Genomic DNA, 27,237 nt, shown 5'->3' with positions numbered 1-27,237 from the left:
TTACTAAATTACATCATTTTACTATATAATTAATAGGAGGTATTTTCAAACACTTTCTGGAGAATGATGCATTTCTGAGACCAAAGGCTGATGAAATCAGCAGCTCATTATCGTGGGCTCCGATGGGCTCTGGTGAGTGCAAAGGCGCTGCCCTGCCCCTTCCCAGGAGTTTTGGGCAAAACAATATTAAGTCAGAAGCAGGAAATACAGTGAAGCAAAGACAGAGACTTAGGGGAGGTGGGTTAGAAGGGGTAGTATGTGGAAGAACAGAATCATTTCCAAAGAATTGCAAAGAACGAGGCGGAAGGTCTGCCTGCTGTTTGCTGAGATCCATCCGTCCTGTCGCTCTGTGCCCTGTCCAGTCTGTTTGGTGCCAAACTGCAATACTTATCAATCCTTGGATCTTCAAAACATACTTGGATTAAATGCTCTTTGTCAAGAATGGTGCCTGTAAAACAAAGAGTGTCAACACTGAGTAGGTAGTGGTAGCCAAAAACATCCAGTAATTTAAATAATTTAACACTCGTTACATAGAGGTATAGAGTTTTCTTAAGCTAACACTGTTTTTTCAGCTCCTCACGACAGGTTCTGGTGCAATAGGTGAGCTTACCTTAGAGAAAATTCTGTGATCCCTGTATATGTTGAACACTGAGTCTTCATAATTAAGATTTGTTTTCGTTAGTATTCTGCAAAATTTAAATGAAATGCAATAAGTGAAGGTATCGTGTTTCTGTGTGGAAAACCTTCCAACAAAATCAGAGCCTGTATCTCGATGTGCTTGGAATACTGGCAGGCGGAGTATATTAAATCCTAGCACAAATCCTCTAGTTAATATTGTGTGTGTCTCCCCATCCGTCGGAGAATCACAGCTGATACTCATTTACTTCTTGGCATATTCCCTTTGGAGATTTACAGGAAAGTAGCTCTGATTTGATTCAGAGGTGCTTACTGGTTTCCCTGTGTCTGTCTCTTACCTTCAGAAAAAGCAGCTCGCACAGAGCCAGGTTCACTAAATGGCATTTAAATCCCTTCATGTTCAACGTGGTCTTGTGCACGCACCGGCGCATACAAACCAGCGCTCGTAGAACCCGCCTTGAGGAGCCCTTCTCCATAGACCTGGGGTCAACCTCATCCAAGTTTCACTTAAAACTCTACAATATTTAAACATTCCCTGCATTGTTTACAGCATTTGGCCTGTTTTGTTTCTTGCTGAGAAAATTGATGATACCAAGGTTTCTAGCACTCGATTGTAGCCTGCAGTCTAGTCCTTGGAGCGCGTAGGGAGCAAAAATGAATCGCTTTGTTGTGCGTGCGGTGCTCTGAGGTGCAATGTCTACCTGGATTGTGTGTTCGCAGAGAGCTGGCTCGGTAGAGAGGAGCCCTGTGTTAACACGCAGCCTTCCCTAGCTTTGGTCCGAGGCAAGCCAAGGGCACCCCCGCTTGCTTTGTCTTACAAGCAGATTGATTTAAAAAAGTTTTTAGCAAGGGTTTTGAAGTCCCGTCTCTCTCTGAAATCTTACCTGCCTCCTCTGCTTTGCTCTCCAGTTAGGTGGAAGAAGCTTCCTTTCCTGTGGCTGGGCTGCCTCTCATCTTCATCTTGCCAAGTCTAGGAACAGGGATGCACAAAGCAATGAAAATAACACACCATCCTGTTGAAAGAGCACTCTGATGAGGTCTTAGTCCTCCTTTAGTGACCACAAGAAACCCAAGCCATGGATTAAAAAGCAGATGGGTGGCACAGGAGAGTTCCCACAGACTAACAGCAGCAAGTGCTGCCAGCGTTTGCACTGCAGTACGGTACCACTGTGGATGCAGTTGTGCTTTTGAGATTAATTACCCTTAATAAAGGCTCCAAACTGATGTGTGAGGGTGGGGAGGCCCTGGCCCAGGTTGCCCAGAGAAGTCATGGAAGCCTCATGCCTGGAGGTGTTCAAGGCCAGGTTGGATGAGGCTTTGAGCAAACAGATCCAGCGAGAGGTGTCCCTGCTTACGGCAGGGGGTGGGACTGGATGGGTTTGAGGTCCATCCCTTCCAGCCCAAACCATTCTGTGATTCTGTGTTTCTGGAGAACATTCATTCAGAAGGAGCAATGCACTAAGAAATACACCTTGGCCTCAGGTGGGGCTGTGTGTGAGGACAAGGGCAGAGGCTTGATCCTTATCCCAGTCACCTTGTGCCTCGAAACACTGGGCTGTTAACTCATGCTGCAGTAGGCGTAGCTTAAATGGTTCCCGGGACTACTTAATCCAGAATCTTTCATAGCCTAAACCTGTGACAGCATCCGAGTTGGTCCCCTCTGAGGTCCTGGATATCGCTTTGATGCTTCTCTGGGTGGAGTGGCAGGTTTTTGCGCAGCGTGGTCCCTGTCAGGGGTGGCAGAGGGCTGGCGCCCAGGGATGCTGCTGTGAGTAAGTGCATCATGTTAGTGAAGTGCCGGGTTCCCTTCCCAGCGCAGGGGGTAGCGATGGCAGCGGGACCTTGGGCAAGGCTCTTAGAGAACAGGACAGGCTGTTCCCCCTTGGTGGCATTGATCGGCAGAGAAAAACTCAGGAACGCTTTTCCCAGGCTTCTGCCAGCGGGAGGGAGAAGGGAGCACAGCATCTCCTCTGGAGGAGCTGCCCTTGCAGATCTGCCAAAGGGGGATCTGGTATCTGCTCCCACCTAATGCTGGGAAGGGTCTATGTGTGCCCTGCTCTGCTGGGGAGGCGTTCGTCAACACGCTCGCCCCTGCAAAATCACGGCCCCTATCGCAGCGCCAGGATCACCGTGTCCCGGGGTGATGTGCTGTGTGACAGCCTCAGAAATTAAAGTCGCCTCTGGATTCCTTAAATTCATCCATCTAAATTGCACCAACTTTTCTTTAGAAGGAGAAGGAGAAAATACATATTTGGACAATGCAAATGAACCTCTTCCCTGGGCCAGAACGTTGCCATGTCATCCCCGCCACGCGCGGCTGAGAGCCGCACTCCCTGCCCAGCAAGGGAACATCACAGCCACACTATTCCTTAAGATCTGGGAAGTGTCACTCAGGCTCCTAATACATTTTCCTCTGCCAGGGAAGAGCCGAGAAGCATTTTCAACCCCTTTCTGTGAGGCTGTTCGTGTTACTAATGAATAATGGGTGCTTTTTATTACAACTTAAACCCGATGTTGCTTTCCATAAGCAGTAAGAGAGAGCATCAATATCACTGCAGTCCAGTATTTTACTATATAATGTACTACGCTGCTCTGCAGAGTGCTTATTTGTTTGATTAATTTTTGTTTTCTACAGAGGTTTGCTGAGAGCGAGACTTTAATCACAGTGTAGTCATTTAAGAATAAGTTACGGAATTATAGCTGAATAATATTCATTCAATGAGGGCTCGAAAGAGCGAATCCATCATTTGGCTTCGGTGCCACTGAATGCTTTTATCCCTAAAATTTCCTAAAAATTAACCTGATCTTTTTTCCCCACCTTGCAGGTGCTCGAAAGATTATTTCAGAAGGGATTTAGCGTGGCAGCTTCATGCGGCGGTGGGGTGGATTCCTCTCAGTTCAGTGAATACGTTCTGTGTCGTGAAGACAGACGACCACAACCTACCCCAACGATCAGAATAAAACAGGAGCCCCTGGACTAGACCCTACCCACACCCCTTTGTAACCGTAGAAGTGTTCAATAGTCCCTTATGTGAAACACTAAGGATTTGCAAAACAGTATTAGCAAACAGATCTTGACTTTATGTTGCCAATTAGTGGTATTCTGAAACTACCTGTCACATAGCCAGCCATGAAATGCATTTGAAAAACCAGTTGTCTGTTTTTTCACGATGAAATCCCTGCGCGTGCTCAGCGCAGCAGCCCTGCTGGGGATGTACTTTGGGCTGTGGTGGTGAAACAGGCAAAGCTTCGTGAGCCCCTGACCCCCATCGGACTTCTGCAGAACGAGCAATTGGAACAGAGCAGCAGGAACAAGTGTTCTGCCGGCCTTTCCAACGATCCCCCCGTGCTGTGACGCGTGGAAGTGGGCGCCTCCGAGAGGAAGATGATTACACTACAAACTGCACTGAGCATCTTCCCGCGCTGCGACCTCCTGCATATCAGCCGTGCTTTACAGCCCCCTCCACGCCGTTGCACTGCCCTGATTGTACTCACGCGTGCTAGCAAATGGCTTATTTTTATACATTTCCAACTGAAATCTCTCTGTGGACAGAATCCCGAATCAGAAATGGACCAACTTACAGTCAACTGGTGCTCAGTTCAAAAAACCCCATGGGAATGAAACACAAACATGACACAAAAAATTGCCGAGGCCGATTATGGGAATATCCACGAAAGTTGGGATCTGGAAGCACAAAATGAAATGCCATCCACCATCACACAAGGGTCACACACCGACCGTGGAGCTGTAGTTCTCTTAAAGCCAGTCTTGTTTTGACTCAGAAACTGTTGTGTTTCGCATCGTCAGAGCAGCTGTTTCTGCCACCCCTCGTTACTCATTGCAAACCACTTTGTAAGCCCACCCTTAGGAGGAAACGTTGAGAATTTTGGACAAGCCTACTCTTCGTGGGTCTCCTGCCATTGCCCAATGGAAGCAGGCCACCTTTTGGTTAGATTGGCTTTTCCTCTATTATGTTAAGCTATTATTAAAATGCCAATTCTGTCGCTGCCCTCTAGCTGTAAGTTTCTCTCTCTCTCAGCCCGCTGTCCGCAGGCCACTGCTCCTGCCAGGAACCAGTGTCGACTCGGCCTTGCGGGGCTTCCTAACTCAGGAGACAGCACCACGTTGCAGGTGCGAGGTTATACATAGCGTTCTGCTAAGTCCTGTTTAGTGCTGTTTAGCAGGATTGGGTCCTCAATAATGAATTTACGTGTTCATCACAATTTAGTTTCCCCCACATTAATTTATAGAATACTGTTTTAGATGATGAATTTTAATTAAACTCTTTTTAGATGCCTAAATCCGGCCACATAGAACAAGGGACCGAGTATGAAATGGTCCACAATTATTTAATGCCAAATGATTACAGTCAGGCAAAATACATCATGTTTCAGACTAATATTTTCAAAAGCGATGAGCCGTGCTGAGTAGCCAAGGCACAAGCTAGGCAGGGGTCTGGTTTTTGGAAGAGGGCTGGATACCTGTCCACGGAAAATCAGACCTCGGCAGGTTTTTCTCTCCTTGGTTATGCAATTCCGTAATCTCTTCTGGGAACCTTAGCCAACACCAATTGGCCTCCTACCTTAGCAGAGCAGCTGAGCGAATCTGTCTAGTTTAAAAGAGTTGTAAAGTTATTTTATTTTGTGGTTTTATACTTGTACGACATTCTAAAGTTGCTAGGCATTGCCGTGTTGGAAGATACGGCCCACCATTCACCTTTGTATGTAAGATATCTGTAGAATTGTATATTATACATTTAATATTGTAAAGAACTTAACGTATAATTGTCATGTATTTGTGTATGCACATTTCTTATACAGTACTTCATGCCATAAACATTTCTGTAAAGTAAATGATCGAAAATAAGCAAGTAGGGTAGAACACTCACTGTTATCTCCCACGTTGTTCGAAAGAGGCGAGAACTCTGGATTGCGTCCCCTCTGGCCTTTTACTCTCTTCAGCCTGATGTAGCCATCATCTCTTGCAACAAGAAAAAAAACCCGAGTTTTATTTATTGCTTTGATACATTGACTTCACTTTAAGTTCAAAATATCCTTAAATAATCGGTTTAGCTTCGAGTTCTTATCCCAGACACACCTGGGTCCTGCTGCCCCGCACAGGGAGGGTCGGCTGCGGGCACGTGGCTGTCGGCGCATCCTCTCCGCTTGTTCCTGTTTGAGGACGGGGCCGGTTCTGCCCCCGGTTCCGAGCCCGGGCGCGGGACGATGCTTCTGGCCACGCGCAGGGCGCTGCCTGCGGGGCTGTGCCCGGCTGGGGTGATTTTCTTCCCTCTGGCGTTGACTGTGTTTTGTTATCACTCACTAAAGTGGCTCCGGGGCTTGGGGCAGCTGCCCAGGTGGCATCGAAAAGGGGCGCGGGCTGCGCCAGCCCAGTGAAATGTGAATTTGAGACGGAAGGTTTGAGCCATGACATCACATGGACTGCAACCCAGCGCCGAGGCAACATGTGGAATCACTTTGTTGGAAGAAAGATGCCTTGAAAAAAACTTAAGCTAGGCCACGCTCTTTGAGTTAGTAACTTCGGGTCACTTTGAAAGTTTATTGCAGTTTCATTTCTATCTTTTATACCTCTTTCCCTATATTTTTAGGCAGCGATGTCAGTGAAAACTTATTTGAATTTTTACGTCTGGCCTTAAACTGCATGGTCCAGCTTTGCTGGCCTGGCAGCTGTTCTTCTTATGAAGGCCAGAAAGTAAACGCAGCCCGGTCAGTTGCCTCATTCGATTGAACAAAATTGTTGAGATTCTCTCTTACCGAGCACTAAAACTGCCATAAGGACAGAAGCCTCGGCGAGAGGCGAGAGGGGATGTTCTGTTGTGCTTGTGGGAGGAATCGTGGCCGAGCACCCGTTCGCTGCGTTAGCGGCAGCCGGGGCTGTTGACAATTTTATTAGATGTTTGACAGAGGATAAGGATCAGCACAACAAAACATTGAAGGATTTGGTTTTAATATTTCTTTGTGGATATTCTGTTAATATTTTAATGCAAAATGTTTCCGAGCAGCGCTTAAGAGCTACGAGACAATGTGAAATTCCTGTCTATAAATTAATACTGTCCGCCACTCGACGTGTTACTTTAGTAAATTGTTTTATTTCTTTACAAAATAAGTACAAATAAGGGAGTATGTTTTCACACAAATTGGGGGTATTTACGAGTATGTACAGAAATCATCAAAATAACGTAATTCTAATAAACACAAGGCCTTTATAAACAATATGTACAAATTATCAATACATTTAAAACATAACTTTACACTTCCTGGCCTTAAATACCTTATGAATAATCTTTTGGCTAAATAGCAGCAGTATAAATTTTCTTCTGCTTTTCATAAACCTTAAAAAATAATTAAAACTTCTGTTTTTAAAACTATTGGACAAATAGTTCTATTTGTGCTTTTGCTATGGTTCCCCATCAAAAAAAAAAAAAAATTGCCTCAAAAAAGTGGCAAGCGTAACATAGTGAAAATGGAAAAGATAAATAAGCAAACGTCTCCCCTCCACGGTTACGGGTAATACTGTTCTGATGGGAGCACAAGCCGTGCCCCCTGCTCCTTCCAGGGACTCACACCCGCGTCGCTTGGCTTCGGTGTGGGTCCCTTCAATTCCAACTCAGCAAAGTGTTTAAAAAGCATCCATCCCACCTTCAAGTACTTCAAGTTATTCCCTACGCTTAACGTCAGGCGCTTGTTCACGAGCGTCTCCGGGCCGGAGCCCGCGGGTCCCATCGTCCGAGGCAGAGGCAGCGCCAGCCCCTGCCCAGGGCTCCTGCGAGCCTCCCAGAGCGGAGCCCCAACCCCGGCCTTTACCACGACTTTTAAAATTCCATCTAGAATACTCTAAAATCTTCACTGAATAATACTCTCTTTTAAAACCACCATTAAACCGTGCTCTTTGCAATAAATAAATTAAGATATTTTTTAGAAAATAAAGCCCGGTTTGACTCCTGTTCCTCACCAGCTGCTACAAATGTGCAAAAGGTTGATGAGATGGAGCGAACGCCTGGCAGCCGCGCGAGGTGACCCAGCTGGGACCCCAGCGCTCGGGATTTGGTTCGGCAAATGGCTCGGGCCGGGAGCTGCGCAGTAAAAGCAGAAACCCTAGAGACACAAAACCGGAGAGGGGGCGCGGCGCCTGCTCTCTTAGCTGTGCAAAAAACTGCAATTAGAACTAATCTAACCCAACCCCGGGTATCGCCACGGTGAGCGGAAACAGCGCCAGCACAACTAGCAAGAAAACAAACCCAGCGCCGTGAGGGAGCGCCCCGGCCGGCCCCAGCCCCGCGATGCTCTCCCGGCCTCCTCACCCGGGATGGTTCGGTGAAGCCGCCGGTCGCGGCACCTCCTGGTCGCAGCTCCTCGACGCCATCGACTTCAGCCTTACCCAAAACGGCCAAATGTAGCAAGATGTGGATGTCGGTTCTATCTGTGGATTTAACGTTTTAAACCTTTTGCACATTTTTTTTTGTGTGTTTTATATATATATATTTTTTTTTTACATAAAGGGAATTTATTGCATGTGTCTGACAATTTTACAAAACAAAATTACTGGAACGTTGACTTCTGAAAAAAATAGAAGGCACATTCAAATGAGAGCTTTTCGATGACGTTGAGCTTCTGTATGGAGAAATCAGTACAATCCTTGGCTTTATTTAAGCAGAGCTCGATAGAGCAGGAGAGAATGGCTCGTCTCTCTCTCCTGTTCCATGTAGAAGATGAAGTCCCTGAGGTTTACGCGTGTTATTTTCTGCCGTGCGTACTGCCTGGAGGAAGGAGCCCCCAGGCCGGCCTGGCCCCCGCCGGACACACCGAGGCCCTGCAAGGAGAAGAGAAGAGTCACAAGTCCTGCGACAGTCAAGTGTCCTCCTACTCTCAGGTTTACAACCACTAACTGCTGGATTACTTTAACCGTCTGGAATGGGTTGTTACGAGCCTAATTCTGAAAGTATTACGTGAGGGTTTTTTTTCTGTTCCTCTGAGTCTCACCAGGTTACCCTGAGTAAAGAAACTGAAGTGAAAACCCACGGGCGGCTGGACCTTGTTCATTTACCACTCGTGACAAGTATCTCTGCCTAATTCCGACACGGGCACGTTAACCACAGACCCATTTGACCAGTTTAATGTCAGGACAACGCGATCTGCAGCAGATAAAGCGTCTTAGTGCACCAAGCGTGGGCACAATCTATTCCCTAGCCCGGGTCTAGGACAGGGAAGGGCTGGATCGGGTGTTGCTGCTGCCATCGCCTCCTCAGCCGAGACCCACAGGGACCCCAACTCGCTCCTCAGGGTCCGCGGAGAGCAGGGCTCAGTGCGGGGACAGCCTGAACCGTCTCGCCGAGCGCACAACCCGCTCAGCTCAGAGCTGGAAACTGAACAGCTATATCACAGCCCGGCCACCGCGCGATAAGGACAGACACTGGTTTTCCATTTTCTAAAGCCAAAGTTAAATAATGGTTTGTTCTTTAAATCGGTTCAAAGGCACCGAATGGCAGAAACCCCTCATCCTGGCGTTCTCTATTGAGAAGGAATTCACAAACCGGGCTGTGATCTCGATATTTAGAAATGGAAAGGACACAATTACAGACTCCGCAGTCTCCTCGAGTTTCAAACTGAAACCCGATACCTGCACACACTCAGCCCTTTTTTCATCCTTAGGAGACCATTGTTTTTATTAATTCCAATTGATTTCTGGCAAAAATAAACTGTTCTAACTTAGAAAAATAGTTTTTAATCTCTACAAAGATCTAAATTATTTTTCAAACCTCTAAGACATCTGGCAAAGTTTTCAATACTTTTAAAATCCCAAATTTACTTAGTGCTGCTTTTAATAATCTACCTTTCTTTCCCCAGGAAATACTTATTCTGGGATCTTGATTCTAGCCATTAAGAATAGAGTTAAGCGTAATTTTACTAGTGAAAGATGGTTGGGGAAGCTGCCTGCTGCGCGGGGGTGGGACGTGGCCGCGCTGCTCCCGGCGCCCCAGCAGGCAGCCCCCGCGCAGCCCCACGCCAACCACCCCGGTTCCTGCTCCTGCACCCGGTGACTGAATTACAGCAGTGGGGCAAATCCTGCTCTTTCCTAACCACAAACACAAAAGGCTTTAATGCACCGAAATGAACGTGGCCGAGCCTGCAGCGAGAGAGGGAGAAGCCCCCGACCTTTGAGCACCGGGAGCACGGGGTCTGAGGGATCCTGTTCTCCGGTACGGAGTAGTTTTTGTTAATAGAGTAATTGATTTCCCACCTAACCTCGCTGCTCACACGGAAGGCCCCACGCTGCAGCTGCAAGGGCTGCTCATCCGCGCTGAAGCCAGACACATCCCCAGCGCACAATCCATTTATTTAGCGATGCTCTGAATTCAGCCTTTACACCAAAAAGCTTCACATTCCTAAAAGAAACAGCACCATAGGGACTCGCGCTCTTTTATCTTCCACGGGTCTGGAACGGTGCCCTGTGTTAGCTGCCTCTCGCCTGCACTGACCGCGCCTCCGCTCTGCCAGGGCTGGTCCACTGTTTCCAACTCTCCCAGCAACCACTTTATATATATTTATTTTCAATCAAGCTGACCATCCATAGTACAACGACAAACACGCTTGTAAGAAGTGCAGCCACCTGAACCCCATCACACAGCACCGTCCAGAGTGCCCCGGCCTAGATCTGTCCTGCACGCACTTATCGAGGGTTAACAGAAAAGCTACTTCATTTTTCCTTTCTATAAAACCACTTTTTCTATCAGTTGTGGTACATTTGCAGCAAGTAACTGCTTTCAACTTGGACAGAGCAGCTGGAATTAAGGTGCGGTAAGGGGTGTTCATTGCAGTCATCGCTTGAGATACTGAGCTCTGACGTAGGAAGAGCCACATACGCAACATCAGACCACGACACGAAGCTGCGCTCGCTCCGAGCCGCACCTGTCGGCACATCCGTTACCTGATAATGTCCCGTAAATCGTTTTACAAGGCGGAAAAAATCCCAAGAAGGGTTTTCAAAGGTGCAGCAGCCCATCTGCAAACTGACAGCACGGTGATTTGTATCTGTCAATAGGATCTCTAATTGAAAGTTAAGAGCAATTTGTTTGGTACTGCGAAGTTATTCCGCAGATGCTATATAAAACAATGTAGACTACTACATGCCACAATTTTTTAATTATAGATGTGAATGCGAGCATAGTTAAAACTAATCACCAAGAATCATGGAACGGAAGTAACGCAGATTTTTCTCAAGAAAGATCCCGTCTTGTATCCGTGCAGCAGACTTTTCATCAGCCCGTCCAAGCCCCGTGTTGCGTGTGGCTGTGGCAACTAATAACTTACAAAGATAAACGCTCAAATAAAGACACAAATGGATGTAAATTGTTTACATCCTTTAGGTCCTGGCCTGCCACACCCCAGCTATTCCCAAATCACACCCACTCAAACACACATCAGCACTCGCTTTTGTATCGGTCATGTTCTTTTTATAACTGAAGGGAAATTTAAGATGCTCCAGACCAGAAAAAACCCACTTAATTTATAGATGAACTCTTTCTGCCTCTTCGTTGTGCGACTGCCTGCGTACTTGAGCTACGGCGCCTTCTGATCCCTTCCCGGCTTGGCCTCTCCTTTCCCCGCTGCCTCTTCTCCCGTGCTGCTTCAATCCTAAAATCAGATGCTGGGATCTGCCCAAGCGCTACGGTGCCGTGCTCCCTGTAACCTGGAATCCAAGACCCACTGGAACAGCAGAGTCCGTCTGCTCCACTGGGCTTTAACGCATGTCAGCTCCGCACAGCTGAGGGACAGGCAGCTCGGAGTATTTTAAGTAAGTGTCTGACTATCAAGCTTAATCCAGCTGCTGGAAGGGACCTAGCTTGAAATTATGGCTTAGGAAGAAGATTCAGAGTAGGTATTGGTTCAGGATGCACATTTTGAACCAATTCTGAATCGATGTCATTTGTGACACAAGATCTGGGCCACCCATCTCAGCAGTTTGCGAGCGGCATGACTGTCCTCTAGGAGCAAACTCAGGCTGCTGGATAAGAAGAATAAAACGGGTTCAAAACAAAATACTGACCAAAGACTTGGTAGATCTCCAGGTAAATACACAACAATCTACCAAAGAAATCCAGTGATAAAAAGAATAAAGCGATAGGGTAGAAATTTAAACAAATAGTCCTGGGTACAGAGCAGATAACGAAGCCTCACTCTGACCGACGGGTCGTATTTCTCTGGTGCTACTGACCACAATAAACCTGGTTCCTCTACAGAGCACTGATCACACCTCTCACCTCCTCCAGCAGTGTCCTCAGCCCCCTGTGCTTCCCTCCACCTATCAAACTGCCCTCACCTCCCAAACCTTCACCTTTCCATGAATGACTCCACAGCTGTCAGCTCTTCTCCCACCCTCCCTTACCTGCTAACCAAGCCCTGTCCCACCAGGTGGGCGACCGGCATCGTCCCACGGGGAGGACAACTCACCCAAACTTACCCCAGAGCTTGCTGAGCTCACGCCGCAGCCTGTTCCTCGCTGGCGAAACCAGCACGTCTCTCTTCCCTGTACCCAAGGCAACACTTCACATCGAAGTTGTAGGGACTCAAAAGCTCAAGGTCCTTCCTACCTCTGTCCCCCACCACCAGATTTGATCAGCATTTCCCAAAAGAGGACTCAGAGAGACAGACACACCTCTTCGGAAATTTTCTGCTCCGAGAGAAGTGTCTTTGTGCATTAAATTACAATAATTACAGCAGCAGGTGTATGAAAATTAAACCGAGGAACTCTCCAAAGTGCGCTGTTCCTTGCTCGAGACAGAAGTGCTTTCACGTAAGTGAACACATCTAATACAGTCTACACTTATTTTTATACTAATGACTTCTACTGTTGAACAATTAAATCCATTTTTTCACCAACCTGTATACCTTCAGCTTTGAGTTACAGCGCCATGGAAATGCGGCACAATATTCTTGTCGGGAACACAAAGATACAGGCGAACAGAAGATTGCATTTAATATTTTATCCCGACTTTCTTCACCACAAAACAAGCCCGTCCTGACATCTCTCCTTTGAACACAGTCAGAACTGCGGCTCTTGCTTCTCTGTGACCCACAGAGACAAGGCAATAAGGATAAAAGAACCGCTGGTTTTCTTCCCAGGCTGGATGACGCATCCTTGCACTTCAAGCCAGAGTCTGAAAGTGGGAATCACACACTAACAATTCAAAAAATACCAGGAATTTTGTCTCTCCAACCTCCACACACTGAGGAGGAATGGGAAGGTAAGGTATAAATTAGTCTGCTCTTCTGAATAACAGGTCTTGGATCATAAGAAATAATCTGGAGATATTCAGCAATGATATTTACTTGCATAAAGTGCATTAGATCTTTGGCTGAGAGGCACTTTGTACATGAAAAACAGGTATAATGCTATGTATGATTAGCTGCCCCACGTAATTTAGGGTTTAATTCAGCACCTACTGAGGCTAATAGTAATGATTTTACTGATCTAAATGAGAGCCGAAACATCCTTAAATCAGTATTCCCCCAAAGTACAGAAAAGTAAGTAATAACTGTTTGTCAGCACCTCAAAGATGAACAATACTACACAAAATATAATTAGATGTACAAAAAGATTGAGCATCTTCATATGCACAATACGGTGGCTTTACAAGTGGCTCTGGAGAGATTCATCACCAAAAGCTACCATTTAGGCCCTCAGATCAGCAGCGTTTACAGGGATTAGGTACCATTATTCCTTCGGAAGCCAGTTATTTTCATCTGCAGACATTTTTATCCTGTACTATTTTAGTGCAACTGTTCCTACAGACTCCGTTTTGGCACGCGTTAGCTTGCTGCACCCTCTTGGATGTAAATGCATCTCGTTTCCCCTGGGCACATAAACACACACCTCGCCCCGCAGACAAACATCAGAAAAACCTGATTTGCACAAGTATTTACAAGTACTTCAAATACCAACACAATTGCAACATTTCAAAGACAGCAGGCAGTAATTTTTATATTAAGAAATAGCAGGAGGAAGGTAAATCATACTAAGACATGGATACGGTGGAAATCTTTTCTTTAGATGAGATCGCTTTAGTTTGTAATTACACGGTGTTATTTCAACCCAAAGAAATGGGCTGCGATTACAAGAACGCTTTATATGTACCTGCTCTTTATTATGTTAAGCTGAGTCTGATATGCAAGTATTATTATAATTGAAAACTTGCTTTGTAAAGCAGCATCACACCAAAACCTTCCAGTTGGGAGAACTTGGTGTCTGTAACCAACCTGAGCCCCTGTTTTTCCTCCAAGACATCTTTTCCCCCAGACTGAATGGCAGCAGTGGCAAGAAGCAGGTGATGTGGCATTTTGGGGAGAGAAGTCCGCTCCAGTGGAAATAAATAATGCAGGTGAAGTGCAGCTGGCTGTGTGCTGAGACATTCCCCTGCCCCTGGGAGAGGGGCATTCAGCTGCCCAGCCCTCAACTGGTCATCCTCAGGAAGAAACCGGACTGCAGCTGATTTTAAGTTCTTAACCAATGTATCCACACAGAGCTCTGAATAATCACTGCGTTAATGTGAGAAAGAAACACTCGAGTTCTTCCTGCACAGATCCTTCTGCATCCCTCACTGCTCACCTGGGGTGTGATATAAACGGATGCCTTGGACCCTGGCATCCTGCAGCACGCGAGTTCCTCGGTGGTGCAGACTCCAGGTCTTTTCATTTTCTTTGTTCATGGACCTGCTCTCCGCTGCGGCTCTAGATCTTGCCAACACCTTTATCCACAAACATCTCGTACCTACCACAATTCCTTGCCTTACTTGGACTTAAAAGCAATGACAATTTTACATGATTAAGAACTCTAAGTTTGGGCTGCATTCTTGCCGTGGTAATTATAAGTGGAATATTCTATTTATCCTGTTTCCATCATACACGTATATTTTCATTTTGCTTGGAATGTTTCTCCTCCCATGCTTTCCAAATGTTTAATCAAGTGCTGCTCCCTTTGAAATACTAATCCTGCCAAATTTTTTAATTGTTATTTTTCAAGCATTGTGGTGCTTTTCCCTTCTCATCTTTCAATATCAGCATGCAGGGGTTTTTGGTCGTTCTCTCTCTCTTTTTAAAGGACTTGCCCATCTTACTCCAGCCCCGTCATGCTGTACGTCCCTATCTTCTCTCCCACTGGGTGTCTAGAAACGTCAAACCAACTTTGGAAGAAGCCCTACAGCCGACTTGCAAGATTCGCATTTTCCTTGAGTCATACTTGATTCCCATCTGAATTTTCTCTTGCGGTAATCCATGGTATTAGTTCTAAACTACCTCGGTTTTACATAGTGGGTGGCCCTTTCTTTTCTAACCTGCATGATTGTGACTTTAATTTAACCAGAAACTTAAAATAATTAAAATATTCTTGACATTCATCAATCTCCAGACACATATAACTGTAAGATTTAATTGTTTAAATATCTAATTAACATATACATAATTGCTATCCAGTAAAGGTTGCTTTTTTGGTCTACCTCTTACTGAAGACATGCTGAGCAGAACTGGGGTGTGTGTGGGGGGGGGGTGTTTAAATCAATCCATAACAGGGCTTTATTAAATAAAAATCAGCACTAAGAAGTGCCACGTGACACTTACGTGTGCGAGCCAGATCTCACCTATGCAAAGTGAGACACAGGTATCATACAGCTGCTTCAAATATTGCCAGTTCTCCTGTGGGAGTGGGAAAAGCAGGAGAGACAGAGGAAAATACCTAAATCTCAACGCTCACGGGGGAAAAAAAAAATAAAAATCTTACAAATGCAAGATTTTAATACAGAATCACTCTCTCTTCTCTTGAGAGCATGAATTGCCCTCATCCATCTCAACTGACTCTCAGTTCGTAAGCCTAATTATGATGTATAACACCCAGACTTTACAATAATTCTATTTGCAACTGTTGGCCATCCCGTGCACTCCCAGCAATTGTGCAAGTGCCAATCAAGCCACTTTATGCACCACTTGCTGCACAAAGGGCAAAACCAGCCACGGATCTACCAGCTCTTGGCAAATCCTATTCCCGTGTAAAATTTGCTCACGGATTAGTCACTATCTATGCACAGCGGTATAAACCTTCCCCTGTAATTACCAGAGGCTCCTCTGTGGATTGAGGGCAGTCTACGGCCCTAATTTGTACACCCGGCCCATTAAATAAAACAAAACAAAGCAGGCAATGCGGTTATCTGCACTGAGTGGCAATAAAATTACGCCCTAAATGTTAATACCTTCGGTTTGCAGGATAAACGCACTGTCAGAACGGAGCCCAGTCTGCGGGAAATAAGACATTAACATTTGTAAAGAAAACGTAGAAGACGGCTAACACTCTATTACTGCAAATACCATGGAATACAATTAAGGCCTGGTGCACTTCAGGTAGCAGAGAGAGGTGATGGAGTTCAGCAGGGAGCAGTTGCTGAATCATTCAGCCACTCGTTTCTCCATTTCTTAACATTTCTATATTTTACAGCTGAGACTCACTCTTGACTCTTTTTAGTGGCTTTGTTTGTTCAAAAACTATTTGTAAAACGTGAATCAAATCACCATAAATAAATGTTGGAAGAACGGCTCCAGAAAGGACACAAGGTGGGTTTTCTTTCCTACAGACATTAGTGAGTCTATAGGAGCCCCCATTCCATGTGTTCTTTCATTTCCCCTCCTACCTTAGGAAGAGTCCCTCGCGCACCACCGTCACCTCGTGCCGTCTATCATGCCGTACTCCTCCTTAAATCCTTTTCTACATCACCTGCCTCCCCTCTCTTCCTTCCACAGCAGCATCACTTCTCCAGGACTCAGAGCAGATACACGTCATGACCTGCATGTCTCCATCACTCTTCACTGCTTTCTCTCCTCCAGACTGCAATCTTATCTGCCTACAAACTGCTTCAGTACACCTGCTTCCATCACCTTTAGTTAAAAGAACAAACCAACCCTCTGCTTCACACTGTCCTCGACCCTCTTCGTGTCAGTCCAGCTTTTTACATTTTCTCTCTTCCATTATCAGACCAAACAACACCGCCAAGCTTTGAATAAAAACCAGGTTCGTTTAACTTATAAACACTATACTGACAATTTAAACACGGTGCTAACATTTTAAAACCCCTGTGATTCACTTTTACTTCATGAATTCCCAAATCCTTATCTTCCTCCAACCCATTTCACCACAGAGCAACCAACCTTTGAGACACTTTTATTCAACACAGCCAACAACAGAGAAGAAACCCTGCAGTTCAAACTAAGCCATTTGGAAAAAAAAACCCAACAGCCTATGTGCTTCTGGTAAACTTAATCCTTTCACAGTCTCACAATTAGACCAGATCCATGTCTTTTTATAAAATGCATCATAAAAACGTTCAAGAAGATCCTTTAACCAATTGTACCGTGCTGTAACAAAATGATTGAGCAATCCATATCAACACCTATAAGTAAATCTCTTCAATCAACAGATGATAATGGAGGGACATGGTGATATACAAAACCATTTTTCAGATGTTAAAGCTCTGCTCTTGATTATCTCATCTTTACTATCCTGGTAAGCCTGGATACTACTCCAATTATCTCAAGACAAGAAGAATTAACAATATCACAACTATCACCACCTTTCCTTTACTAGGAAAAAAACACAAGAGTTATTTTTTAAATTAAATTGAAAAGAAGATAGCCATAATCAAAGGCTCCATTACAGAAAAACTCTAATTAAAACAGATATTATAACATATAAAAGGAAATAAGTCTAAAACAGACACAAAACCACCTAATAACACAAATCATCTGATATGTACTGAATAGCCATTACTAACAGGTCACAACAGTTGACAACGATCAGTGTATAAACTGAGACGTCTCTCATATCTAGTTACTCCCAAAATAAACAAACATGAATATTATATTAAAAATGAGGGCTGCAACTACAGAAGAAAGCCCATTCCCTAAGTAGCAGCCAAAAGCAGAGGCTCGTGATGGAGTTTTCTCGCAAAGTTAAACAAAAGGCAGCAGTGTGTAACATCTTCACCGTCTTTGGAGGGAGCTGGCACAACCAATCATCAGCAACGTGAGAACCCGAACAGATGACGGAAGAGGGCAACCGCGCAGACATACGCCGACGTACACGTGCACCCACCCTGAAGAGGATTACTACATTAATTAGAGAGGCAAGTGAAAAAACAACGTGGGATTCAGAACACGCTCAATAGTATGGAATGATGCTACTGGCCTATTTTTACCATTGGCGGTGAGGGAGGAGGAACCGCTCGCTCCAGGAGGAACAAGTGCATTATGATACAACACAACATGAGCATTATAAAATGCGAGATGAATCTCAAGCCCAGAGGCTCTTTAGCACCACTCCAAATCACAACTCTCTGCCTTCATTTTTCTTCTTTGCTACCATTCTACTTCTTCTCCCAGTCCTTCTGACTTGATTAACCCTTTTTTCTCTTTCTACCTCCCTATTTTCACGGTATCACATCAGATCCTTTCAAAAGCGTCCGAGTAATAATAGCAGCAGCAACTACGTATCAGGAGTCAGATTTTCTGAAGCACCTGGTGCAGCTCCAGTTGTTTCCAATGAGGAATTTATCACTTCACTGGCACCTTAATAAGATAGCACACTCTTCTGCAAATCTAGCCTCTGTTAAGAGTTATAAAAATCATAAATCAAATCGCAACCTGTTTTTAATGGTCTGAAATCAAGTGCTGTGGATTTGTTTTTTCTTCAAACACTTCCCCCAGAAATTCAAGTATAACAAGCCTCAAACAGACTTCCTGAAATACAAGCTTTTAGTTTTTTGGGAATCAGAAAAGGTACAGTTGCATGCTTATACTAATGTTTTGTATCCCTTTCTGGACTAGGGAGTTCTGTTGTGCAGTTTAACCAGTTATGGCTTTCTCATTAACCTGGCCTGAAATTATGAAATAAATTTTTTAAGGGCTTTTTTTCTCTTTTAAAAAACCTGCATTAGGATCACTGATCTTTCCACACAAAACGTATAATGCGCTACCTGAACGTATGCAGCAGTAACATATGGTGCTGTAGGTTATAACTATTTTACCATCTGCTCTATCTGAACTCTAACCTTGATAATCCCATATCAGCTTTCCCCACTAACTGCCACGGTTCTTAGATCCTGGCTTCTACTCATCCTTCTAAAATTAAATCACAGCAAAATGCACAGCCAGATTATATGCTGCTCTTTGGAAGCCTTCACTGCTCCCCAGGTGCCTTACTTTGGTCAGGATCTTGAAACAAGTAATTCCTTGGAGACTACCAGCTTTTCTTTTTTTCCAGTTAATAAGACAAATCCATAACCAGGACATTCTTTATTCTGAAAATTACCGCTCAAGATCCTGCCATATTCTTCACAAAGTCCTTTATAAAGTACTTTATTGCTATCACACTCTTGCTCAGAAAGTGGATCACCTTCAGTGGAATTCCAGAGGACTCAGTACTTCCCAAAAGCCAACTTCAGTTTTTTAGCCATGTCCCCCACAGGGCTCGACTCACCAATTCACATTACGAAGCAGGCTGGGTCTCATTTGGCTTTTGCACAAACAGCAATGTTACTACAACATCGTACCATCTTGCTGCTCTGCATACCTATCAAACCTAAACAGCAGCGTCACATTGAAAAAAGAAATGTTAATTTTATGGCAATGAACATAAGTTCTCCCTAAAGTTTGGAGAACTGGACAGACTCTGTAAATCGAGAGAGGACATTTGAAACTTTTATTCTTATTGGGAGGTTTTTAATTGTTCATGTGTTGTGTTTGGGTAGGGGTTTTGGTGTGTGTTGGCTGTTGGGTTGTTTCTAAATGACTTGCACCTCATATCATCAAGTTCTACTTCATATAGATCGTTTGAAAGTCTAAGCTTTAATTCTAGGGACTGCCAGAATAGCTCATTTGGCAGACTGCTTTCAAATTTAAAGTCTGCCTTGTTTACAAAATCTCAAAGAATAGCTAGACAGTAATTAAAATCCATGAAAGACGGTGGCTTTGGTATAATTTATACATACCCATACAAAACTGCTATATACACACAGACATATGAAAAACATAAGCATATATTTAATAAATACTAATGACAGCCACAAGAACATAAGCACCTCTCATTTTTATTATATGTAAATAAAGCGTTAACACTTGACGGTACTCGTTCCCATGGATTATGAAATTGAAGAAAGAATCAAATATGGTTATCGCCAATCACTATTTCACAGAATCTAGACACAACCCAAAATATTAAATCATAACAGCTCAGTAACTTCTCTGACTCATTATCAGCTGAATCAGACCATAATGCCTACACAATGAAAACCACAGTTGTGAAAGAATATCTTTGTAAAATGATTCAGCTTATAAAATCTGTATAATCTTTTCTCATTGAGAGTATTCACATCATCTCCATTTTTAAATACCATAGCATTTCTAAAAGCATTGTCTCCCTTCTGATTTTGGTTTAGCATCCGAACAAAAAGGGAATTTGATTTTTTGAATGTGTGAAGAATCAGTTCATGGCTATAATTTTGCTTTTTCACACATGAGTACTTTAAATATGTTATTCAATATTATCTTGAGGCATAAACATAAGGCATGTAGGTTAGAGAAGTCAAAACTATGTACTAGTCTGCTACTTTAAATGTCTTTCAAAACATGCAACCAAAGGATTTCATGGAAACTATTATTTAATTAAAGAATATTGGATTTAGTCGCAATTAGGGTCCTATTACACAAATAGCATACAGTGACTACAGAAATACACAGAAGCCCTGAATATACAAACACAGTTCTATACGTGTTTTCCAGCTACACAAAACCACCTATATTTTATAGCTCTACTTTGGGGGGAGACAGAAGTTCTTGTTTTCTTCTGGAGCTTATGCTAAAATAGCCTCTTCCTTCCCTATCCTAAGCAAGAGAAAGAAAAGCTTCAATGGATAACAACTAGAGTTTACACTTCACTCTTCCTCTCCAAATACATGAGGACATCAGCTCCCCCCATCTGCCCCCAATTTCTCTTTTGCATTCAAATATTTCCACTTCTGCATAAAAAAGACTTTTATTATGCAGTTTCTCAGACTTCCCTAGCTTGGCACCCCAGGAGCACAATCCTGATTCACAAAACAAAACATCTCATTACCCCAGCTACATAATTCATTGGCCCCAAAGTAGAAATTGGCCAACCCATGATCTTATCTGACTGGCTCTAAGGAGCAGGTGTGGGAATCCCACTTCAGGCTTTGCAACCTGGAGGTCAAGCGCGTCTTGGTCTCACCACGGTGCACGAGGGCAAAGGAGAGAGAGAGGCTGCGTCCTTGCAGCCTGGAACTTGTACACCCACCTTTGGTCCCTCAGTCTGTCTGCGGGTGAATCATTTAACGAGAGGTTTCTACCCGAGCTGTGATCCTCCACACGCTGCAATAAGCCACACATGCTTTGTGATTAACTGGATCGCAGCAGTAATGAGCAAGAGAAAATCCTTGACCTGGCAATACTGTAAGTATACGCTACGGGTTTGCTTCAACTGCACCGAGAGGCAACACTGTAATTTGGAAATCAGACACTGCTCAGATGACAGAACCGAAACACACTTATCGAGTATTCCCCACTTTGCATCTATTTTTCCTACAAAGCTGATGAAAACCTGCATACGTCCACACTACTCTGGCAAACTTCCCAACACAAATAGAAACCTTTTAGATACCGTCTATAGAGATTCTGCAGGTCCTTTTATTATGGCTTGTTTGTTTTAATTTACCAGAGTCGCTCTTAACTTCCAGCGAACCTTTGACAAACAGCATCCTGTTTGCTTTTGTGATCAAGCATCTGCAATTCGCTAAATCACAAATGAGGTTGAGACCTGGGCCACACTTGGTGGCAGCCAGCAAAACACCTCACGGTCTCACATGAACTTCCAATGGACAGAAATTATTTTTAAGAGATTAGGCTCTAACACATAACGTTTTACCGCATAATAAAGACTGAGCCAGAGAACATTTCGACTCTCAACGACGTTTTCCTTCTGCGTTATAACAAACACGAGTGGCAGAGAGACTCGACAACCCAGTGGCTAAGGCACTAATCATCTTTCATCTCCCAGATCTGGGCTGCAACCACTCAGCAATAGACTCACTTTCTCACTGAAGTGTCATCTTGGAGCTGAGAAACCTTCTTGACAAATATGTTTTTGAAACAGATGTATTTTTGCTAAACATTTTATCTTTGACAAAAATATATTTTGACAAGAGAAGGTTTCGTTGCAGATTTTTTTTTCACCAGCTCTAATAACAAGAAGTTAGACTTTCAGGGCTTGAGTGGGGAAAGCTGCTCACACTCTGCCTTGTTGGTTGAGATGAGGTCTCCCTGGCTGCAGCAATGACTGCTGCTGTAACTACAATAATGGAAAGATATGTTAATTATCCACCGCTCCATCCGGAGTTACCTGTGTCTACCCTCACACAACAGGCTGCAGGCCCCCCTCACCTTGGCACTCAGAGCAAGGCTCAGATTGAGACCTAAACCTCTCTCATCCTCCTGGGCTGGTCTTCACAGCTATGTCTGAGCGACTACTTCATGTACTTAAGTAGTAATTAACAACAGAAATGTTTAGAATAAACGAGTAAGGACAGGGCATTTGAAAAAAGAGTTAACAGATGTCCTTAGCATTGCTGCTGGCCTAATAACATTGCTGCAGTAATTTATTTGATGTGGAGTTTATTTAGCTGCTGCAAACATATAGGGTTATAATAATCACAAGCAGGTTGCATTAAGCACAATACGTCTTGGATGTGTAACATAGTGTTAAAAATCATCCCAGAAACAGAATGCCTTAAAGATATTGTGTGTGCAATATCTTCTACAATCTGATTGCAAAAAGTAAGCCAGAAAGCATCTTTCAGACTTAAAAAACGATTAAAAAATATATATATAAAGGCCAAGACTTCTTTTACAGAGAATTCTGCCTATATTTTGGGATAGCAAACATTCAATTCAAACATCAAATCTGGCATACTTCAGCAAGCTATCAGCACAGCAGTGCTGCCTTTTTTTCCTTTGAAAAATGAAAGAATTAAATTCAAAACAAACAACTTCAATTTAACACCAAACTACAGGATAACCAATCTTAAAAATGTCAAATTGTAATGGATCTTAATACCCATATAAAACACAAAAATAGTGGCATTGTTCCTTGGTAATGCATAGCAACCTTACAGAATTTCAGTGAAGGAGAAAGAAGGGAAAAACACCTTATTACTTCTAACTCCTGCGAGCCATTTTGGTCTCCAAAGGTTTTAGACTGCCTGAGGCCATGTGTCTGCAGTGTTTCGGGAAATGACTTGCCTTCTCACGAACACTGCTATGTTCTGCAGCACTGCTGCCCCCCAGCATCCCCGCTCAATTCCTATTTAACTCTTCCTTACCTGTATCAGCCTTTTTCCCCCTTCTTCTTCTTTTTTTTTTTTTTTTCTGCAGCAAGATTATAGAAAGGTTTTGTGTTTCAGACCCCAAACCCCTCTGCTTTTTCTGGCAAGTTCGCTCAGGAATAGACAGGAGCAGGATTTCTCCCTGTAAATCTTTTGGGAGGGAAAGGAAATCAATTTTAAACTAAAATATTTGGTAACAAAACTAGTGGAGCTAGCAACCATCACAGAGCTTTGAAGTTTGATATTGCTCAAACGTTTGTCTGCTTTACCCCAGCTAACAGAGGATAGTTAGAAAGCAAATAGTCATCAACACCCCCGCAGAAAACAACGGCGCTGCTGAAATCCTTCTCCTATCACTGTATTTAGATTTTTAATTACACTCTCAACTCCACCTAACAGGATACAATTAAGTCCCTGGATAAGGCCTTATAACTATTAACTAATTTGTCTGACTAGCAGCGTATTAAAGGTAATAGGAAATAACCCATCTCACGTAGAGAGAAAGAGAAAAAAAATTAACCCTCCTCCTAGTTTTTTAAACTCACTTAGCAGAGATGTTGAGTGTTTCTCCCCGTTTTCTGTAGATTCAAGGCTCTGCGCAGTGAGCTATTTTGCTTGATAGCTTTTTTTACAAACCTCTAGAAAATTCTGAGCCAAGGTCACTGCTGATTGACTCAAAATATGACAGTGGATGAGGCTACTAAAATATTCTGCTCATCTCAGAGGTTGAGTAAGCAGCTCTAACTAAGAGGAAAATCAATATAATACTTCACAGTGAGGAGGGAAATGGAAAATAGTTTAGCAGTTAAGTGGTTAATGCAATTCCTAAGTGTTCAGCAATCATTGCAATTTAGTGCCATTTCGATTATTACACAATAAACAGACCATGTTGTCTGGAAGCAAATTTTTATGAGTATAGCTGAAGGGGTTGCAACTTATTTAGCTGCTGAAACTCTAAGGGAAAGAACATTTCTGAATGCTAACACTACAGATCAGAAATACACAGGTACACTAGAAAGGTTATTTTTAGGTCACTACTATGGTAACTAACCAGACTGACCTTTAAAATTAGTATGCAGTTCAAGAAAAACGAAGTTCAGTAAAATGTTCTTTAAAGAGGATCATTTTAATAAACAATATTGCATATCCTTACAGCAGAATGTTGACACTTTGTACAGCTATTAATTTTACTTCTGGATCATAGCATCATAACATCACATATAGCAACATCATGATGCTGAACTGACTAGGAAAAAAACATTTAAACAGCCAGAAAACTGACTTAACTATCATTAATTTATGATTAAAGAATTTTCTTTTTTTTAAAATGAAGAATGGCTATATTTAATTTTTGCAGAAAAAATAAAACTGCCATCTAGAGAAGGACAGTTTTCCATATAATGTGAAGTCACGGAAACATTCAGAATAAGTACAGTTAAAATCATATTATTTTGTCTCATTTTGTTGAAATACAGAATTTTAAGTGGATTTCAAAAGCAAACCCAGTTCTGCAATTTATAAATTCAAAGACAAACAGGTGAGAGTTATGTTCAGGGCGCATGAGATAAACAGCATGAGATGAAGAGTGTATGGTTGATGGCAGCAAGAACTCAATAAAGGAAACAATATTTTCCACAAAAGTACCATTTGAATCCAATATACTAATGTTTACTTAGACAAAACCTCAATTAGAATCATGGTTTTAATAAATAATGCACTATATGTCAGCCCATTAGGTAAGACACGGAAATCAAATTTTGGCTGGTCATAAAGGTGTGCTGGCTGTTCAACAAAACCACCAGTACGGGGAACGCATTAACGAGGAGCGTGCTGGAACTTGGGAAGAGCCCATTTACCCCGTCAACTCACAATCAAAAAACACAGAACACAACGGTTCTTATTCCATTAGCTTTAGTCTAGGGAAAACAGAAAATATTATATATGCCTGTATGTGTGTATGTAAGAGAGAGAGATAGACACAAGCACTTTAGTCTAGTTATATATATATCATATATATATATATATATATATAAAAGAGCCTTTTTCAAATTGTGGCTCTTCCAAAAGAATAAAAATTGAATTTTAAAAAGAAGAAATTACATCTGCATTTTTTCAAGATTCAACATGCCTCTGAGTGACATTGCTCTTCAAGTGGCTTTTCAAAGCCTAGACCACAATTTCTATGAAAAAGGAGAAAAAAATATCTGTACAGCTAATGGCATTTTGGGTCTCCAGTAGTTTTCCTGCGTTCCTTGAATACCACATTCTACCCGCACCTCTCTGTTAGTCACAGGTGGGATAGAGGGATGCTGGTCAATCAGTAACTACATCCACTTTTCAGCCCCACCTGAAAACGAGCTCTCTTGTGATACATAAAGATAAAGCAAGGGACAGCCATAATCAGCAATCTAACAGAAAAACAGACATCCAGTCTGTCCATGTTAAAAACCAGACACCAAAGGCAAGCTGATTTCCCTCCATTGATGCTCATGGAGCTACACTAGAAGCCACACTCCTTTGTTTTTTTCTATCTAACTAGTATTTACAATAAATTTTCTTACTAAAAAAAAATTAAGCAGTGACATGGTACTGGTTATCCTCCCCTACCTTTCCTACCTTTTACCTCCCCTGATAGTAAATCATTAAAATTGTTGCTTTCTGAAAGGCAACCTAGACCAAGCATTCTTCTTGACATCTTTTCAGCCAAGACTGCTTATAGGTGTTGGCTTCTTTAAGGAAGGTTGCGAGTGTGCCAGCCAGAGGAGAACACTAAGCAGGAAAGGAAGAAGCCAATACAACAGGTAGACTGCCTGTACAGAAAACCTGTCCCCAAAATAAGTCTCTTATCAGCAAAGAGCATCAACAAAGCCACACGTTCTGCCGTACTGGATGTTGCAATCTCCAAATTTATGTTAAAATAGATCCAGGTTCTGTCAGGTCATTTTTCTTTTTACTACTTGACTGGTATTTATACAAACAAAACCAAATTTTGGTTAAAACAAAGCAAAACAAAAAAGCACATGTAGGTGGTAATTCAAAGTAAAATTCCACCAATATTACATTTTCCAGCCTGACGCAATAAGAGAAACATGAAACAGAAATAATTATTGTCTGATACTAGGAATTAACTGTGATTAACTACAGAGATTCAGCTTTAAAACAGAAATTTCACTGCAATACCACAGCCACAAAAAGAGTATCTAGCTTTAAAAAGAAACTGCTAATTCAAAGAAGACAGCAGAGGGGGTGTGGTGTGTATAAATATATATTCTTTGCATCTATTTAGTGTGCAAATTTATTTAAAATACAATAAAATGACAAGGAGGGCTAAAGACTAAATACAAAAATATAAGAATGTCAAATGAACAAACTTTTTCCCTCTGCAGTTTTTATTTTATTATTAGATGCTATTCCTAACTTGTTAAAATTGATCAAATAGAAAGCCATGAATAGAGAAAAAATTAAGCCAACTAGAAAAGTGTGACTTGGATTTAATATTTTATAATTGCCAAGGGACATACTGAGATCAATGAATTTTTGCCCGAGATGAACGTCAGAAAGAGATGTACTTCAGTCTTTTAGGGAACATTGGTCTATTTAATTCTTGTGTCTGATGCATGTGAAATATGCCTGTCTTGGCCTTCTCTCTCGCCCGGAGGCCGCGCCGGAGGCAGACATTACCACTTTTAATAGGCCGCCATCTGAGGAATGGCAAGGGATCCAATAACCCATCGACTCTAATGGATTTGCCTGTTTATTCACTTACACCTTTTTTTCAGCTAATTTTAGTTTTGCATGCTGAGTTGTTTCACTTTAAATTAAATGAATAGAAACAAAGGGGAGAAGACTGTGCAGCTAATAAACCATGATTATTTCCGAAGTTCTTCGCAACGGGATCCTCCATATACTAAGGTATCTCACTTGAGAACAGCTTCACTGCTGTGTTTTTCCACTTGTTGTCAAAATTAACCGAGCTTCTTTTAAATGTAGTGAGACGAAAAGTAGGTTATTATAAACTCCTGCTTATAATGTACTAATGATTTGCAGCATCAGAAAGCACCCAGCTTCAAATCATTACCAGGGCTGGGAGCATCTTCAAAGAATGCAGGTGAAGTTAATGATTGTACAGTATTATCACCAACAAAAGTAG

The 27,237-nt window shown here is 42.8% G+C and overlaps 2 protein-coding genes across 3 annotated transcripts in view; one reads left to right on the top strand and one right to left on the bottom strand.

Moving 5' to 3' along the window:
• The window catches only part of KCTD15 (potassium channel tetramerization domain containing 15), a 39,367-nt gene extending 33,624 nt beyond the window's left edge, over positions 1 to 5,743 (top strand). For both annotated transcript variants that reach the window (XM_069868530.1, XM_069868529.1), the window contains exon 5: positions 3,462 to 5,743. In XM_069868530.1, coding sequence (XP_069724631.1) covers positions 3,462 to 3,617 — 156 coding nt within the window. In that variant the 3' untranslated portion in view covers positions 3,618 to 5,743. The remainder of the gene's footprint in view (positions 1 to 3,461) is intronic.
• A 1,316-nt stretch (positions 5,744 to 7,059) lies between these two features.
• The window catches only part of LOC138726807 (transcription initiation factor TFIID subunit 4-like), a 125,995-nt gene continuing 105,817 nt past the window's right edge, over positions 7,060 to 27,237 (bottom strand). Inside the window, exon 15 of the mRNA XM_069868818.1 lies at positions 7,060 to 8,467. Coding sequence (XP_069724919.1) covers positions 8,300 to 8,467 — 168 coding nt within the window. The 3' untranslated portion in view covers positions 7,060 to 8,299. The remainder of the gene's footprint in view (positions 8,468 to 27,237) is intronic.

This window comes from Phaenicophaeus curvirostris, chromosome 14 (assembly GCF_032191515.1).
Source record: "Phaenicophaeus curvirostris isolate KB17595 chromosome 14, BPBGC_Pcur_1.0, whole genome shotgun sequence".
Classification (NCBI taxonomy): Eukaryota; Metazoa; Chordata; class Aves; order Cuculiformes; family Cuculidae; genus Phaenicophaeus; species Phaenicophaeus curvirostris.
This window is presented reverse-complemented; position numbering and strand designations above follow the sequence as displayed.